We start from the raw sequence: 15929 nt of genomic DNA, 5'->3' as shown, positions 1-15929 counted from the left end.
GCATTCCGGTTCCGAGCTCATTAGAAAAGGACGGAATCTCAAGTCCGTTGCACTTGGAAGATATCAAAACCTCTCAAATATCAAAAGTTCTTTCTTCCATTGCTTCAATTCAAGGTGGTGCATCAAAACTGTTTCGATATTTTGACTGTTCCTCCGCACTCATCACATCTTCCCCAACTTATCATCAGTTGCCCCTCAAAATATTATCTTTTTACCGAGGGTTTGGTTGGCGTCTTGACCTCCCTTCTTTACTACTTCAATGCCCGTCATGTCAATCGATAAACTTGCGCCTTCTGCCGCTGCGCCTCCTTCCGAGGACAATGTCCTTTGGCGGCATCCAGATCCTAAGTCCACTCATATGTGGAAGTTTCTCGAGCATGTCAACAAGAAGCATGGTCTGAACCTTGACGGCTACCCAGCTCTCTACAAGTGGTCTATCGACGATATTTCTTCATTCTGGGAGGAAGTCTGGCGTTTCACCGGTGTCACAGCGTCTAAGCCTTTTGATGAGGTACGAAACTCCAGGTGTAAGCGGGACTTCTCAAGTGAGATGGGTAGACGCTGGATTGACTTCAATTTACGAAACTCAACTAAACTCACCAACAGGTCCTCCCTCAAAATGCTCCCATGTATCCTCGGCCTGACTTCTTCTCCGGTTCGCTTCTTAACTTTGCCGAGAACACTCTCTTTCCTGCAACTTCTCCACAACCCGAAGCTACGGCCCCGGCTGTAATAACCGTGACCGAGTTGTCCAACTCCACAGTCACTACTTCATGGGCCGAGCTGCGTGAGGCTGTTCGCCGCTGCTCCAATGCTTTGCGCGCAGCTGGCCTTAAGCCCAACGATGTTGTGGCTGGTTTTGTCTCTAATCATGTTGAAGCCATTGTTGCGATGCTTGGCGCAGCAGCAATAGGCGCCATCTGGACCGGTATCAGTCCTGATAATGGCGTTTCAGCTGTACTAGACCGTCTGAATCAGATCGCACCCAAAGTACTATTCGCCGACAACGGCACTGTCTACAATGGTAAGGAGTGGTCAAGTGTGTCAAAAACAACAGAGATTGTAGGTGCGCTGAAGGACAATGGTCTTGAAAGGGTGGTTGTGATCAACAACATCGGTTCCGGGGGTCTTGGCCTCGAAGAACTTGAGAAACATGGCGTGACAGCAGTTGATTACACCAAAATGCTTGAGTCTGCTTCAGAAGAGCCCCTGAAATTCGAGCAGCTCCCTCCAGCCCACCCACTATATGTCCTCTATTCCAGTGGAACTACTGGTCTTCCCAAGGCCATTGTTCATACAGCATTAGGTACGCTGCTTCAGCATAAGAAGGAACATTTCCTCCACTGTTCGCTCGACTCGACATCTCGAATGCTCTACTACACGACTACCTCGTGGATGATGTGGCACTGGAGTATTGGAGCTCTCGCTGTGGGATCCACCGTTGTTGTATACTCTGGTTCGCCCTTCCGGCCTCATGCTCATCTCTCACTTCCACGTCTCCTCTCTGACCTTGAGGTCACTCACTTTGGTACTTCAGCTGCCTATCTGACTGCTTTGGAAGCCAACAGCATTTACCCTATCCGTGACAGCTCAATCGATCTCTCTCGGCTGCAAGCTATTTACTCGACCGCCTCCCCTCTTCCTCCATCAACCTTCAAATTCGTTTACGAAGCCTTCCCCAAACACATCAATCTCGGCTCTATCACTGGCGGCACAGATATTATCTCACTATTTGGTGCCCCTTGTCCACTTCTTCCTGTTCGTGTTGGTGAGATCCAGTGTGCTGGTCTCGGTATGGCCATCCGTGCTGTCGACTCAGCCACTGGAGAGTCAATCAAGGCCGACGAGCCTGGAGATCTCGTTTGTGTTAAGCCGTTTTTGTGCCAACCTCTCACATTCTTTGGGCCCAGCGGAGAGGCCAAGTACAAGTCGGCATACTTTGAGCGTTTCGAAAACATTTGCGGAGTGAACGGTGCTGTTTGGCATCACGGTGACTTCGTCAAGATCCCCGACCCTTCAACTGGAAGCCTGGTCATGCTCGGTCGATCAGATGGCGTGCTAAAGCCGTCTGGCGTACGTTTTGGATCTGCTGAGATCTATAATATCCTCACGCGTTTCTTTGCTGCCGATATTGAAGATGCTGTGTGCGTCGGACGTCGACGAGAGACAGACTCTGATGAGACTGTGTGTCTTTTCTTGGTAATGGTGCCGGGACATGAATTCAACGATGACCTTCGTCTACGGATCAAGTCGAAGATTAAGACTGAGTTGAGTCCTCGACACGTTCCTGGAGTAGTCGAGGAATGCGGAGCAGGCGTGCCCAAGACAAGTAATGGGAAGAAGTAAGTACATCCCGTGCGATATTATTATAACCGCTACATGATACTAATAGTTAACACAGGATCGAAGTTGCTGTGAAGCAAATCCTTTCGGGCATGAAGGTCAAGACCAACGCCAGCGTCGCTAACCCTGAAGCATTAGATTGGTTCAGGAGTTGGGCAGAGACCCATTGATGGGGGCTTTCGCAGTGCAGGGAGGTATATGTCTTTCTATAAAAGTAAACAAGACACGAACCATGGTTTATAGAGAGAGTTACGTGGGGGTGTTTGTATCGATGAAGACTAAGTAACTAAACGGTTTCATGCATCAGACGTGTGTCCACTAGTCCCAGATATTGTGCAAAGTAACCTTTCAGATTTCCCTAGTTACCTGCGTAAAATTCAATATTCAAGACTTATTTGTTTTTAAACATTCAAGTATGTCGTTGATCAATGAGCCAGTTGTCTTCGCATCAAGTAATGACCCGACTGCTCGAAACATATACATGGAGATCTGACACACTCCCGTAAACCCCCGCGTGGTTAATACTACAGTAGAGTTGTTTCGTAAATATCTACCGTAAGGTATCTTGGCCTTTAGTTTGTGTATCAGTTACCAATCTCTTTACCCTGGCATCCTTCCAATAACAAACTGAGCCTCCTTAGGTAAATAAGAACAACAGGCTCAAAGTCTTGGTAGTTATTAATTATACAGTGTATTAGGAATCTTGAGCATCTCTCCTTAATTTACTCACTTATACGTTGAATGGATTACCTTCAACTAACACGTCAGTTGTTACGCATGACATTAACTACCATGACAACAGCTACCGTGTCAGGTTCCAAATAAATTCAGGAGATGCAATGCATTATATCTTACTCTTTTAATACATCGAACCATGCAAATTAATAAAGCATACAACGTTATCATTATTTGGCCAAATATTCAGTAAGCCACCAGGTGGTATTGTGTTCACATCAAATCACTGTCAAAAAGTGCTCACTGTAGGGTAGAGCGCGCACATCGGTTCGATGACTACTACCTACCTACCCATCCTCCTCAGAGCAAGACAACGTCTTGTACTATGCACGTTAAGCAAAAGGACATTAGAGTTCCTCAATTATCCAATGCTAATCAACTCGATCCGAAAACATCATCGTTGGTTCTACACTGCATCTTTTCTGTGTCAAAGCACATCCTCGGCCAAATCAAGCTACAGGGTTCATGGTTCCTGAGTCATGGTCAAAACATCACCAACTCGGAACATGGCATTTCAGAAGATACAAACGTCACCTGGAGATGTTCCGAACCCTTTGGTATCAATACGTCCGACCAACGTTGTATAAATGTAGAGCAAGTTTTCAGCGTCGTGTCTTATAGAGAGAAAAACAGTAGAGTTGACAATGGCGGCGGGATTGGGCTGGGAATCAAGAAAACAAATACAACCATGCCATGAGTCGTACACTGGGGAGGTTAGACAACCTGCTGCAGAAGCTCTGGAACTAACTAGTCATTGGAAAATATGCTTTTCTACAGACAAGTGCAGACTGTAGGCAAGGGGTGCCAAGCCGGCTGGTTCGAGATACTAATGTCCTTTACCCGACTCATGGACGCGGACGTGAAAACCAGGTACGATAGTTCAGCTTTGGCTTGATTACGATAGTGGCTGAGAATCAGGCGAGAAAAAAAGACATAATGATGGGAGACAGTGTATAACACGTCCAACCATCAACGTTGCTTGTCTTGTGGTGTCTCTTGACGTGACATACTACGTAGTACAGCAACATTTTAACTATACCGGGAGACCCTTCCAGCCTGGACAGGCTCAAAGACGGAGATTGTTAACCGCGAGATATAGCGTAACGCCGTAATGACTTGATCGGTTAACAGAGTTACTGTTATGTTCTGGAATAATGCCCCAGCCGGGTAATAGCCCATGCTAAGACACATTTGCTGGAGGGAGCTCAGAGATGGAGAACAATGTATTGGTAACTCACAGTTGTCAACAACTCCCTGAACAAAGTTAATCAGGGGCAGAGCCGTTGTTTAGAATGGTACGTACTTATAACATGGCACACTCATCCGGACTAGGAATAGACTAAGGACGGGGGTTGACATCGCTCACTTTAAGATGCAGGGGCCTGTCAAGAAGGTGGATATCTTGGGGAGATGGCAAATTGCGTTGGGGCCCTGTGATCTTACACTAAAAAGTAACATGCAAGTCCTTTGAACTAACGGAGCTTAAAGCTAGCAGGCTTGTTATTTCGAAGTACGAGGGCGGGAAGTAAACACACCAAAACTTGCATCAATGAAACCTCACAGTACGCAAATCACGCAACTCCATGGCTGATATCTTCTTGATGAAGATGAAGCTACATCATAGCTAAGTTAGTAATCAAGTGATAAATTAGAATATCACCTAGCATCTTTTTATATATGCTGTGTTTGGAGGGGTTACAGTATGCATAACGCACTTTTGAAGGTTGCACTTTGCTGCAGGTACCGACTCCCTCCATATCCACATTGTCAACATCGGCATGTGTACACTGCAGACACCGTTGAGCTTGAGCGTCTGACAAACACTGGGTGGTTACCTTTGTTTAGGTCGAGCCGTGGAGTGGCAGGCAGTTATACAAGCTGTCGACGGATAAGGAACGGGTGGGATTGGTTGCGCAGAATCGATGAGTCTTTGCATCAACAAGCGGCTTTCCTTGGGTCAGGGTTAACTAGAGCCAGGGACAAACATAAAAGTTACTGGTTCCCACGGTTAGTTAGAGGGTTTGTGTTGAAGACTGATCGGCAGCCGGGTCGTGACCTAGGCGACGAAAACAACATGTTAGTTATACATAGAATGTAGCAGCAATTTCTGCTACGGACACGACCTGGTTTGATATTGCATCAGTGGTCAAAACAGCCCTGTTGAAACTAGGGTTCATCGGGGCTCTAAAGTCTGAGTCCACAGCATTCTCCGGATCCATCCACCTACCCGTCCTAATGTCTCGAATCGACAAGGCTTCTCGAACGAAAACATCTCCAAATTCGATGCATCCAAAAGCCATAGTTGAACAGAACAATCAGTATTGGTTAGGACTTATGGCGATAGAACGTTTGCAACTCCAGACGTTGTCCAGACCTGCCGACAAGACACTAAGTTGTTTGGATGGTTTGTGTTGTCTCTGTTCAATGTTGTCTCACAACAACTGCTACAGGAATCTTCAGCAGTTGTGCAATCAAGGCAGCCCAAATTGCTGGGTTGAGATGCCGGAGAACCTTGTATGGCAAGGAAGCCAATTCGAAGACATGGGGATGTTTCTTGTAAAGCAGTGACCACTTAAGCCAAGGCTGATGAATATGTATTTGTTTCTTCCCTTCCAGATGCTTAGAGCGATCAAAGAAATACTGACTGTCTTCGTGTATGTAGTGCAGTCCTGTAACATCCGATAGTTAAGCTATGCCAGGCCTTGACTCTCGAAACTCCTTTCTGGGGAGTCTTTGCGACATAATAGCCGAAAATACAACGAAGATTTAATTATACAAGTGGAGCCGACAAGGTACAAAGGTCGTGGGTCAAAAACAGCTCATGGCGGGTTTGGAGCTCTCTGGGACTAGCTTCTCCTAATGTGTATCGAAGCGAAAGATCATCTCTTGGATGGCAACAAGTAGCGCGGACTCTGGATTTGTCTTGGCCGGGACTACTATCTAGCAACTAGTCAAAATTATGTGACGTGTGATTTGCTGATAATCGATGAAAGCAGACACTGAGTATTTCCCCTGAAATGTGTTGTGGAGGAGCCGAATAAAGATGACTGCTGTTATTTCAGTGATGCAAAAGATGTTGGAAACGAGATGATCCAGGTAGTTATGGATCTCTAGTTAAGTACGTACTGACCGGATGAAGAGCAATTGATTCCTTGGGGTATTGGGGCTTGGTCAAATTTGGCGGGAGATCACCTCGGTGACTTTGGTGGGTAGGCGTAGGCGCAATCTGAGTAGCAATCTGGCTTGGGGGTGGTGCGCCTTCGAGTCTTCCACCTACCCAGCTCGGGTTAAGGCTCTCCGCTCTGGGGCGAGGCTCTAGCCGTGTTCGCTGTCAGGACGACCTGGATCGGTCACTCAGTGGACGGGACGAGCTTCTAATGGAAGCCTGGGTGGGCTCAGTTGATGATGCCAGACGAGGTCAGGGGCTGGGTTATCTTGAATTGCATCTGATGCTTGTACATAGTTGCTTGCCATCGTGGAAGAACCAATCGGCTGTTCGCAATGAGTTGTTGGTCAAGTTTTTTCGGATCAACAAGCCCAGATTGGACGATATTGAGGGCTCCCGTTATTTTGCAGGTTTCTTTTCTTTTTGGTGGTGTTTATTGAAGATGATGATTCCACTGGTAGGCACTACGTCAAGCTAATGATGTTTGATTTGATGGTTGCAGCTGGGTTCGGGAAAGGAAAGGATGGATGGAGAGAAACCGGGCAAGGTTGGCTGAAGTGAACAAAAAGGGTCGGAGCGACGGCGGCGACCGCAGGGTTCCCCTAGCTGCAGGTTCGTGCAGCAGTAGCACCCACTGTAAATGGATGGAGGGGCTTTTTTTTTGTAGATGCGAAATAAGTGAATGGCAGGTACTTTGTATTTGATGACCGAATCACTGAAGATAAAGTACTTCCAAGGCCAGCCATTTGCATTTCTAACCGTGCGAAATATGATATGGAACGATACTAGAATGATTCTCCGAGATATGACAAAGCTGTTGCGGCCTAGATATATCGTCCAGGTACTTGAATGTAAACTCTGGACTGTACGATTGCTGAGAAATGATTACCCGGGCTTAATGTTAAAGAAATAGATATCATAACAGTGTGTCTGTGGTCAGGACCCATGAGCCCGTTGTTCTACCACCTATACCTGTAACACGCTCCATTCCTTCCATTGTTCTATCCTATAAAACTCTCAGTATGGATTTCAACTGTAACTATAGCAGTGATAGGTATTATCCCGTGATTAGTAGGTTGTCTGTATCCGTACCTTACCTCATTAACCTGTCCGCGGGCATCATCCTGTCGTTGCCGCTCTCGATGCCACTGGCCAAGTCGAGCCAGCGCCCACTTGTCGTCCACTCTTAGATTATCCACTCAACGCACACACCCCCCTGTAAACTGCAGTCTGTAGCTCGCATTCCCTTCCCCCCTAAAGGGCCCCTACCACTCACAATCCTTCTCGCTCCTCTCTCCTCCAGCTCTCTCTCTCTCCGGCCTTTCCCTCTCCACTTGCTTTGCATTTCGCCCATTTCAATCCATCTGCCATCCTCAGCCGGTCGAGCTCCTGTTTTCGTCTATCGTCAATTTCTCTTCTCGAAAGTCGCTCTTTTCTGCTCTGTTCCCTTGAGCCCGACTTGGACCTAAGCATCGTCGTTCCTCTTCACGATTCTCATCTCGACACCGCCTCTTGGTCCCCGGAATCTCGTTTAATCTCTCCTGTCGCGCGTCAACCACCCGACACCACTCACCCGGCCGATCACGATGAATTCTCAAGGCAACAACGATGTCTCCCCCGAGGCTATGCAATCGCGAATCCAGCAGGCTCGTCGCGAAGCCGAAACTCTGAAGGACCGAATTAAGAGGAAGAAGGATGACCTTGCCGACACAACTCGTACGTGCCTCCCGATTACCTAGCCAACTTCCAACACCGCTGGCGAAAGAAGTAACCGCAGCCATTCAACAATGCTCCCATTCTATTAACACGCGTCTCATCAACATGATGCACACTCCAGAGAAATCAATGCTGACACGATCTTTTCAATTCTTTAGTTCGCGCAGTCGCGCAACAGGCACATGAGCCTATTCCCAAGAACCAGCTCATGAAGGCTAAGCGAACGCTGAAGGGTCACTTGGCCAAGATTTACGCTATGCACTGGTCAACCGACAGGAGACACCTAGTCTCTGCTTCGCAAGATGGCAAGCTCATTATTTGGGACGCCTACACCACCAACAAAGTGCACGCCATTCCCCTGCGATCCTCCTGGGTCATGACCTGCGCCTACGCCCCTAGCGGTAACTTTGTTGCTTGCGGTGGTCTCGACAACATTTGCTCCATCTACAACTTGAACCAGCAACGCGACGGTCCTACTCGTGTTGCCCGTGAACTTTCTGGTCATGCCGGTTACCTTTCTTGCTGTCGATTCATCAACGACCGTAGCATTTTAACATCGTCTGGTGACATGACTTGTATGAAGTGGGATATTGAGACGGGCCAGAAGGTTACCGAGTTTGCTGACCATCTCGGCGACGTCATGAGCATCAGCCTTAACCCCACCAACCAAAACACCTTCATCTCTGGTGCTTGCGATGCTTTCGCCAAGCTATGGGATATCCGTGCTGGAAAGGCCGTTCAGACCTTTGCTGGCCACGAGTCTGATATCAATGCCATCCAGTTCTTCCCCGATGGCCACTCTTTCGTTACCGGCTCCGACGATGCTACTTGCCGACTTTTTGATATCCGTGCGGATCGCGAACTCAACCTCTACGGGGTAAGTACGGGCCTTATCAAACTGGCTCTGTGTAGGCTAACGCAATTGGTAGTCCGAGTCCATTCTTTGCGGTATCACTTCCGTCGCTACTTCTGTGTCGGGACGTCTTCTTTTCGCCGGTTACGATGACTTTGAGTGCAAGGTAAGCATGGCTCTGTTTGTGGTGTCACAAGCAATTCTTTCTAGGATGATATGCAGTGCTAACATTGAGAATCTAGGTCTGGGATATCACCCGAGGTGAAAAGGTTGGCTCTCTGGTTGGCCACGAGAACCGTGTTAGCTGCTTGGGAGTGAGCAATGACGGTACAAGCCTGTGCACAGGATCATGGGATTCTTTGGTGAGTATTTTGGACAACACGAGGAGTGAACGAAGCCTTGCTAACATTTGCCAGCTTAAAATCTGGGCTTACTAATTGTCGTTCGCGACCATGAAACTATTTGTCTGGATATATGAATGCCAGTACGTGCTCGCGGCCTCTATACCATCTGCGTTCGAACGACTATATTGCCCATCGAATTCGAGAGCTAAAGACGCCCATCTTGAGTTCGACTATTAGCGAATGCAGGACGACGTGACGAACCGCACCTTACCTTTACCACATACCCCTACCAACGACTTTCTTCAGCCGGACGCGAGCACTCCAATACGGGCTGCTGACTCGTGGTGGATTTGGGGAGAAAATACACTGGCTGATGCGATACCTCTTTTTCATTACTATTTTCATTGTTTTTCCCATTTCCTGTTCTTTTTTCGCGCTTGCAAAATTCTATGCACCATAGTTTCCCCTTTTCTGACACAACCCGGGCTGTTAGTAATGGGTGGTTGTATTATTGGATGGGTTTCCTCTGTTGTTCAGTTGCCCTCTGTATGTGTATCGACTCTCAGCGGCTCACGTCTTTCGGTCCCGGGCTGTTTCTATCGCAGAACGAATAATTACGGAACCAAGGTTTGCAAGGCTGTAGGGGGGACGATTTTTATATGAAGGGAATCCACGGGAGTTGACGGCTATACCGAGCAAAATTTCAGTCCTCGAGATAATACATCATGATGTTTCAAAACTACACGACTTTTCTTCCATTCTCGACCTGACTCGCAATCAACTGTTGATCTATCTCGAAACTGTGCGAACTACATACTCGAGCCCATCCAACAATTTGCCTGTGTTACTTTGAAGCCGCCGGTCCCAGCTGAAGCCATTGGCCTGCGAGATCAGCTACGTATCAGTTTGATATATGGGGAAATCATCACTGGGATATGTTGATCTTGAAGTATGCTATTGATGATCGGATCCAGACAGCTTGAGCCATTGGCAACCAGCAGATGTTCAGTCTATGAAGGGAAACAAAGGAATAATGAAAACAGATAAAGAGAAGAAGACTACTTATCTAGATACTATATGAGAGCTCAATTGATATTAAAATGATGTATTACTCTGAAGCTACATTCATCCACGAACCCCAACGTATTTGACAAGCCGTTAAAGCACGGCGAGCCCGATCATTGGCATTGAACACAAATATGATCCAAATTCATGGGGTATCATGACATGTTGATGTTATTCCCATTGATGGCGCATGGAGCTCTGTTGGTACCATTAGATACGTCCAAAACTCAATGAGATCAGCTAGCTTTCACAACGAGACGGGCCGGAACCTTAACTTAATTAATATATCAAGTCAACGAGTTACCATCCTTCCCGAGAAGTAACATATGTAGGGAGCCGTCTCGGGGGAATCCAATATGTGCTCATGGACGGCAAGGGACGAGTTGTAAAAGCAAACTACGGATGAACATCCCGGTTATTGTGTAACCCGTTCGCGGGAGCTTAGAAATAGAGTACTGAATAATTCTCGATTGAAATATTGCATAGTGTTTCGTTGAGTTAGTATTCGTAAACTTATTATATGTATACACTTCTGAGAGCCTTACGAGTGGAAGGCCACTGCATTGGGCAGCGGCTTAGTTAGGGCCTGCAAGTCTGTTGTAAACAGTGAAGCCAACACCCAATACTTATCACTCTCAGGTGTTATGTCTCTTTGACAAACGGAAGTGGCGGGAACGCAAATATTGAGGCTTTGCTACCCGTTCTTTGTGCAAGCCGCAAAATGCTACCAACGTAGTCTAACATGCCGATTGCCAGACAGCTCAAAGGCAGACAAGAGAACTCAATACCTCAAATTGTGTATGGAGAACAAAGAAGACAATGCATTGACAAGATGGATACTGCCTGTGGAACAATGCATCACGGGACTGAGACAAGATGCGCTGTCAACCGATGCTTCACAACGTCCGTGGCTTACACTCGCCCGAGGTTTCTCACGTCCATCGTTGCACATTGTTCTTATTCGTTTGTAGAAATTGAGCTGTGCACCCAGCCAACAGCGCCAATGAATTTGATCATGAGACGAAGATGGAATGGAGATCACCAGCCAAGATAACAACACTCTGCTAGTCGGCTTCGATGCATTAATGAATAACAGGCGTGGGTACGCATACACTCGTATCGTGAGAGACTGACTCTTGATAAGTAGTACTTAGAGCTGTTAAGACCCAGATTATACCTAATACGCAGTACAATGCCAGAATGCTTCTGGAAGACTTCGGCCATGCCGAAGCATGGGGAACTTAGCAAACAGCTTTGACCATGATGGACCCGCTGGCAGCACCTGGCAATCTAAAGTATTTCGGCTTTCATGACAGATTAGTATGGTAACGGCCTATGAATAGCAATATTGCATTGTGAAGTGACACGTTGGACCCTTCATTTGTTAGCCTTGGCTTCGAGAATACTTACAATGCTGGGGAAATAAGAATGAGTTGGTCATGGCTTGAAATGATGTGCATTAGAAGGATTGTAAACACGCTAGAATGACACTCAATGGTAACATGACCGGCCGTTGCCCGAAGACTTGCTTGGCTGCTTGATGGCGCTGATGTCGCGTTTACCGCTATTGTCGCCATCGTTGGCCAATCTGAACTGTCAGACTGTCAAACCTGGAGATCCAAGGATCGCATGATGAATGCAGCCTCGTAGGGCAGACGAACGCCCCATCATCACGACATGTCCCCGCGCATTGTAAAGACAATTTGTTCAACACGAACGGCGAGGCCGACTGTTGCGATGCCTCGCTTGTTTCGCTAATGCGTCCTTTTATCCTCAGGTCGCGATTCATGTTGGAAAGAAGCAAGACAAAGCCTGATTGTGCCGTCATGATGCCCGAGCTCAGACGCCGCTTGTCTCAACAGTCAAAAGGCTGGCGATCATCGTCATCCTCCTTGCTGTTTCCTTGGTAGACCGCCTGATAGTCTGTAACAAGAGTGTGCCTTGCGAGATCATGTGCCGCTACTCTCGGTCTCTGGTAATCCCTTGGCCGTATTGTTCATGGCATGAAGGCAGAAGGATGGAACTGAGTCGTGAAACGAGTGCGGGTTGTGTTGGTGATCCTAGACCGCCCCCTGTTGTCCGTGGACTTGGGCAGCAAGCGACCAACAATAAGCATAGGCGAAGCACAGGCAGGGCACGGGGCTTGTGATGGCTTGAGATCTTAAGTGGACGCGAACGTTACTTGATCTTGCTACATGTTGCGAATGATGCCATGTTTTGAGATTGCGTGGCATTCACAAAATTACCCGATACGTTGGCAGACAAGGCAGTGATGAGATTGACACTTTCTCAGCCTGGTGATCGAATATGGAAGAGTGGATATTTGGGACTGTTGATTGATTCGCTCAAGATGCCTGTCTATTGATAACCAGGTACAGTACTACTGTATGCCAGGAACCCGCGTGGCGTTGCCGATTTTGTTTCCGGGCTGTCGCAGAATGTGTTGGTGGTTGGATGTTGGAGACTCGAGCCACGAGGCACCATTAGTCTACGCCAGACAATTTATTCAACACAAATCGAAGATCAGGTTCAGTTTGATGTGACAGATGTTGATCTTGTGATGTTTATCAAAGAGGGGTAATTAATTATTGTTTAACTCTGATATCATCACTTGTCTGTCAATGATGAGCATGACATTTCCCCTTAACAGCCGATCCCTCAGTGGTGCGACTCTGCTGCATCAAACCTCATCTCACCAGTTCCAATTATCTTTCCTTTGATGCACTAGTATATGTTGTATTGTTCGGCCCAAGTGACTCGATGCGGACTGCATGTCCATATCCGGGAGTGCCGATTAATAGCAGTAGCATTTGTTAGCTTCTGTTGTATTTGGGTGAAGAAAAAGCCGTTGGAAACCCTGGATCCCTGCTTAATTTGGAAGCTCTCCACCCCTGACTTGACTTGATAGAGATACTAGTAACCAAACACGCGTCCATGGCTTGAACAAAAAAAAAAGAAAGTCGGTGTATGTGCTGCATCGTGAATCGACTATGCCTTTTATCGCAAGAAAGGATGAGATGTTAGTCTTGGGATCTGCGACGAGGTATGATGCAGCCTTTTCAGATAAACACAGAAACATCCAAGACATCAATAGCTACTTACCTACTAAGGTACTCTGTACTAAGGTAGGTAAACACCAACAATAGGTAAGCAGACTGTATAACTTTGTGATTGGCTTACTTTATGCCAGCAGACCCAATTGTTATTTCTATTTCCAGTCAACCTCTTCAGATTCAAAATCGTCGACGCCCTGTAACAAGCGCTCAAACCTTGCTCCGCCCGAGTCTTGCGCCCACTGCCCGTTTACAGGACAGATCATCAAGTGGCTCGTTCCCATTCTCTCCAATGTTTCTTGTCGATTAAGGTCTAATGTCAAGCCCTGAAACATCTCAAGTCTCAAAAGAGGATTATCGCCCCTTCCACTTCCGCTGTTTCGTCACCTCTCTTTACCCTTGGATCCAAGCTTTCCCCCCAATCTCACCGCCCTGTCCCTGCATTAACCACTCCTGATTGCTCAGTGCTGCCTTTCTCTAACTCGGATTTCGCCTTTGTGTGCCCTGTCCTCCGTACGACCCCCTTCCTATCCTTCTCCACACCTTCCAGAACGATACAGCACTTGTGTTTCCGAATCTACCTGTCCCAGGCATTGACCATCTCCGACATTTCATCACACTCTTTCTTACCAGACAATCACATACATATTAAACCGCTTCCCTCCCCCCCAGTTTGCCCATCATGTCAACTGCCGCTCAAGAAGAATTTAACGACCTGGTCGCCAAGAATACACACCGTGAAACCCTCCATCCAGAGGACCGTGACGACACCGACTTCAAAGATATTCAAGATCTCTCCGAAGAAGACCTTTTCCGCAACGAACAAATCGACAACGCAATGCGTATGCCTACTGTTGATCGCCTCACTGGCGCCGGCGCCTCCGAGATCAAGCTTCCTCCTGTCTCCTTCGACAGCGGTCGTGCTACTGGCGTTAAGGGTGTCATTGCCGACGCACGGAACTATGAGGCTGCCCGCAAGAACAAGTGGCGACACCGCGTCCGTACTGCCCGCAACAGCATTTTCGGCATTGAGTCTGCTCCTGCTCCGGCCAAGAGCGACACCGACAGCAGTGAGGATGATGCCAAGAGCGACGCCGACGAGGAAGCTTTCCTCGCAGAGTGGAGAGAGAGCCGTCGACGCGAACTCGAGAGCGAGGCCAGCCGATCTATCAGGAACAACCGAAGGACAAGCCCTAGTGTTCGCATCTATGGCCGCCTAGATGAGGTGGATGCCCTCGGATACCTCGACGCCATTGAGAAGGTTGGAAGGGAAACAACTGTCGTTGTATTTGTGTATGACCACGAGGTATGCTTTGATCTATATGTCCTTTTAGTAACCCGATACTAACTATCTCGTCCAGTGTGAGGTCTCTGCCACTATCGAGCAAGCACTCATGCCTATCGTCAAGGCCAACCCCGAGGTTCACTTTGTCAAGGTCCACTATGAGGAGATCGAGTTTGACAACGCTGCTGTACCCGCAATCCTGGGGTACCGAAACCAGGGTGATCTTTTCGCCAATCTAACGGGTCTGATTGAGATGATCCCCGACGATGAGACCTTCGGTACCTCATCGTTGAGACAACTATTCCAAAAGCACACTATTCTATAGTGCACTGGATCACATCATTTGCATCACACATCACACATCACACTACATTAATGCGGCCACGTCTACGACAAAGAACACTTGAATTATTTCTGATTGGCACCGGTTCACATCGAAGCCTTTGATTACGATACCCATACATGGCACTGAGTAACCCTCCGGGAGGGATACATGTGCTATTTATTTTCCTATGTTTTATTGGCGGAGTTAGAGGGCGGTAAAAGGACTGTTAGATCATTTGGTTTATTACATTTACGCGAAGAGAAGACTGCATGAGTACATTGCAATGATGGCGGTGCCTGTTTATAGACTTTGGATTTACGGATAGAGATACCCTTACTACCTTTTGTGGATATGTCGACATGGGGATATTTGGGCTGGACATAATAATCCCTTTTTTGAGATTAGAAACCAAATGAATTTACAACAGTACTCTACAGTATTACTTTTAAATTATGATGATATATGCCTATGTTATGAGAACGATGCAGTGTCCCGTCTTTGAGTTGACTACGAAACCAGGACACCATGCTGTGATTGTATCTTGGTACTTTTGTCGTATGGTTACCTATCTAAGTACCTTTGTGGGTTTGTGTGTTCTACAAGTGTATATATACTCTCTACGACCCCTGTAAAAGCATTGGATTGAAGAAGGAAATGGACATTAGATAATGACACTGAAGCATTCATCACTTAGACCACCCGAATGTCATGGCGGGAACTCCAAGATGCCTGATGCATTAGACAAGATCACTAATGCAATTCATTATGGCTTAGACTATGCCACCACTTGTTTGTTCTCTGGACCATGAACTTGACTACTTGCCGACGATATCCCAGCGTTTCTGCTATCCACTTGGTACTCTGTGATACTGGCACAGCCATGGAGGTCTACTCTTGTCTTCGACTTTGACCTCATATGCAGGGTACCTACGGATAGGTACATTGGCATGGGGCACTGTATTCTTACGTCATGTAAGCCACTGCAGTTGCTCCTGTTAATAAAGTGGCATTGAGACACGGGGCTGCATCGAATGGTGCTCGTCC

At 47.3% G+C, this 15929-nt stretch overlaps 3 protein-coding genes across 3 annotated transcripts; all 3 read left to right on the top strand.

Moving 5' to 3' along the window:
* Positions 1-259: 259 nt before the first annotated feature.
* Positions 260-2513, top strand: FSST1_007533 (uncharacterized protein; the record flags this gene model as incomplete). Its single annotated transcript, XM_083224326.1, has 3 exons — positions 260-511; positions 607-2342; positions 2402-2513. The coding sequence occupies 3 exons, from the start codon at positions 260-262 to the stop codon at positions 2511-2513; spliced, it is 2100 nt and encodes a 699-aa protein (XP_083083494.1).
* A 5317-nt stretch (positions 2514-7830) lies between these two features.
* FSST1_007532 (G protein subunit beta) lies at positions 7831-9250 on the top strand (the record flags this gene model as incomplete). Its single annotated transcript, XM_083224324.1, has 5 exons — positions 7831-7960; positions 8119-8837; positions 8890-8979; positions 9056-9175; positions 9230-9250. The coding sequence occupies 5 exons, from the start codon at positions 7831-7833 to the stop codon at positions 9248-9250; spliced, it is 1080 nt and encodes a 359-aa protein (XP_083083493.1).
* Positions 9251-13957: 4707 nt separating this feature from the next.
* On the top strand, positions 13958-14885 carry FSST1_007531 (thioredoxin-like protein; the record flags this gene model as incomplete). Its single annotated transcript, XM_083224323.1, has 2 exons — positions 13958-14581; positions 14637-14885. The coding sequence occupies 2 exons, from the start codon at positions 13958-13960 to the stop codon at positions 14883-14885; spliced, it is 873 nt and encodes a 290-aa protein (XP_083083492.1).
* Between the last annotated feature and the right edge of the window lie 1044 nt (positions 14886-15929).

Source organism: Fusarium sambucinum, chromosome II, assembly GCF_050947815.1.
Source record: "Fusarium sambucinum isolate potato_lamoka chromosome II, whole genome shotgun sequence".
NCBI classification, from domain to species: Eukaryota; Fungi; Ascomycota; class Sordariomycetes; order Hypocreales; family Nectriaceae; genus Fusarium; species Fusarium sambucinum.
The sequence above is the reverse complement of the archived record's forward strand: the minus strand, read 5'-3'. Positions and strand labels throughout refer to the sequence as shown.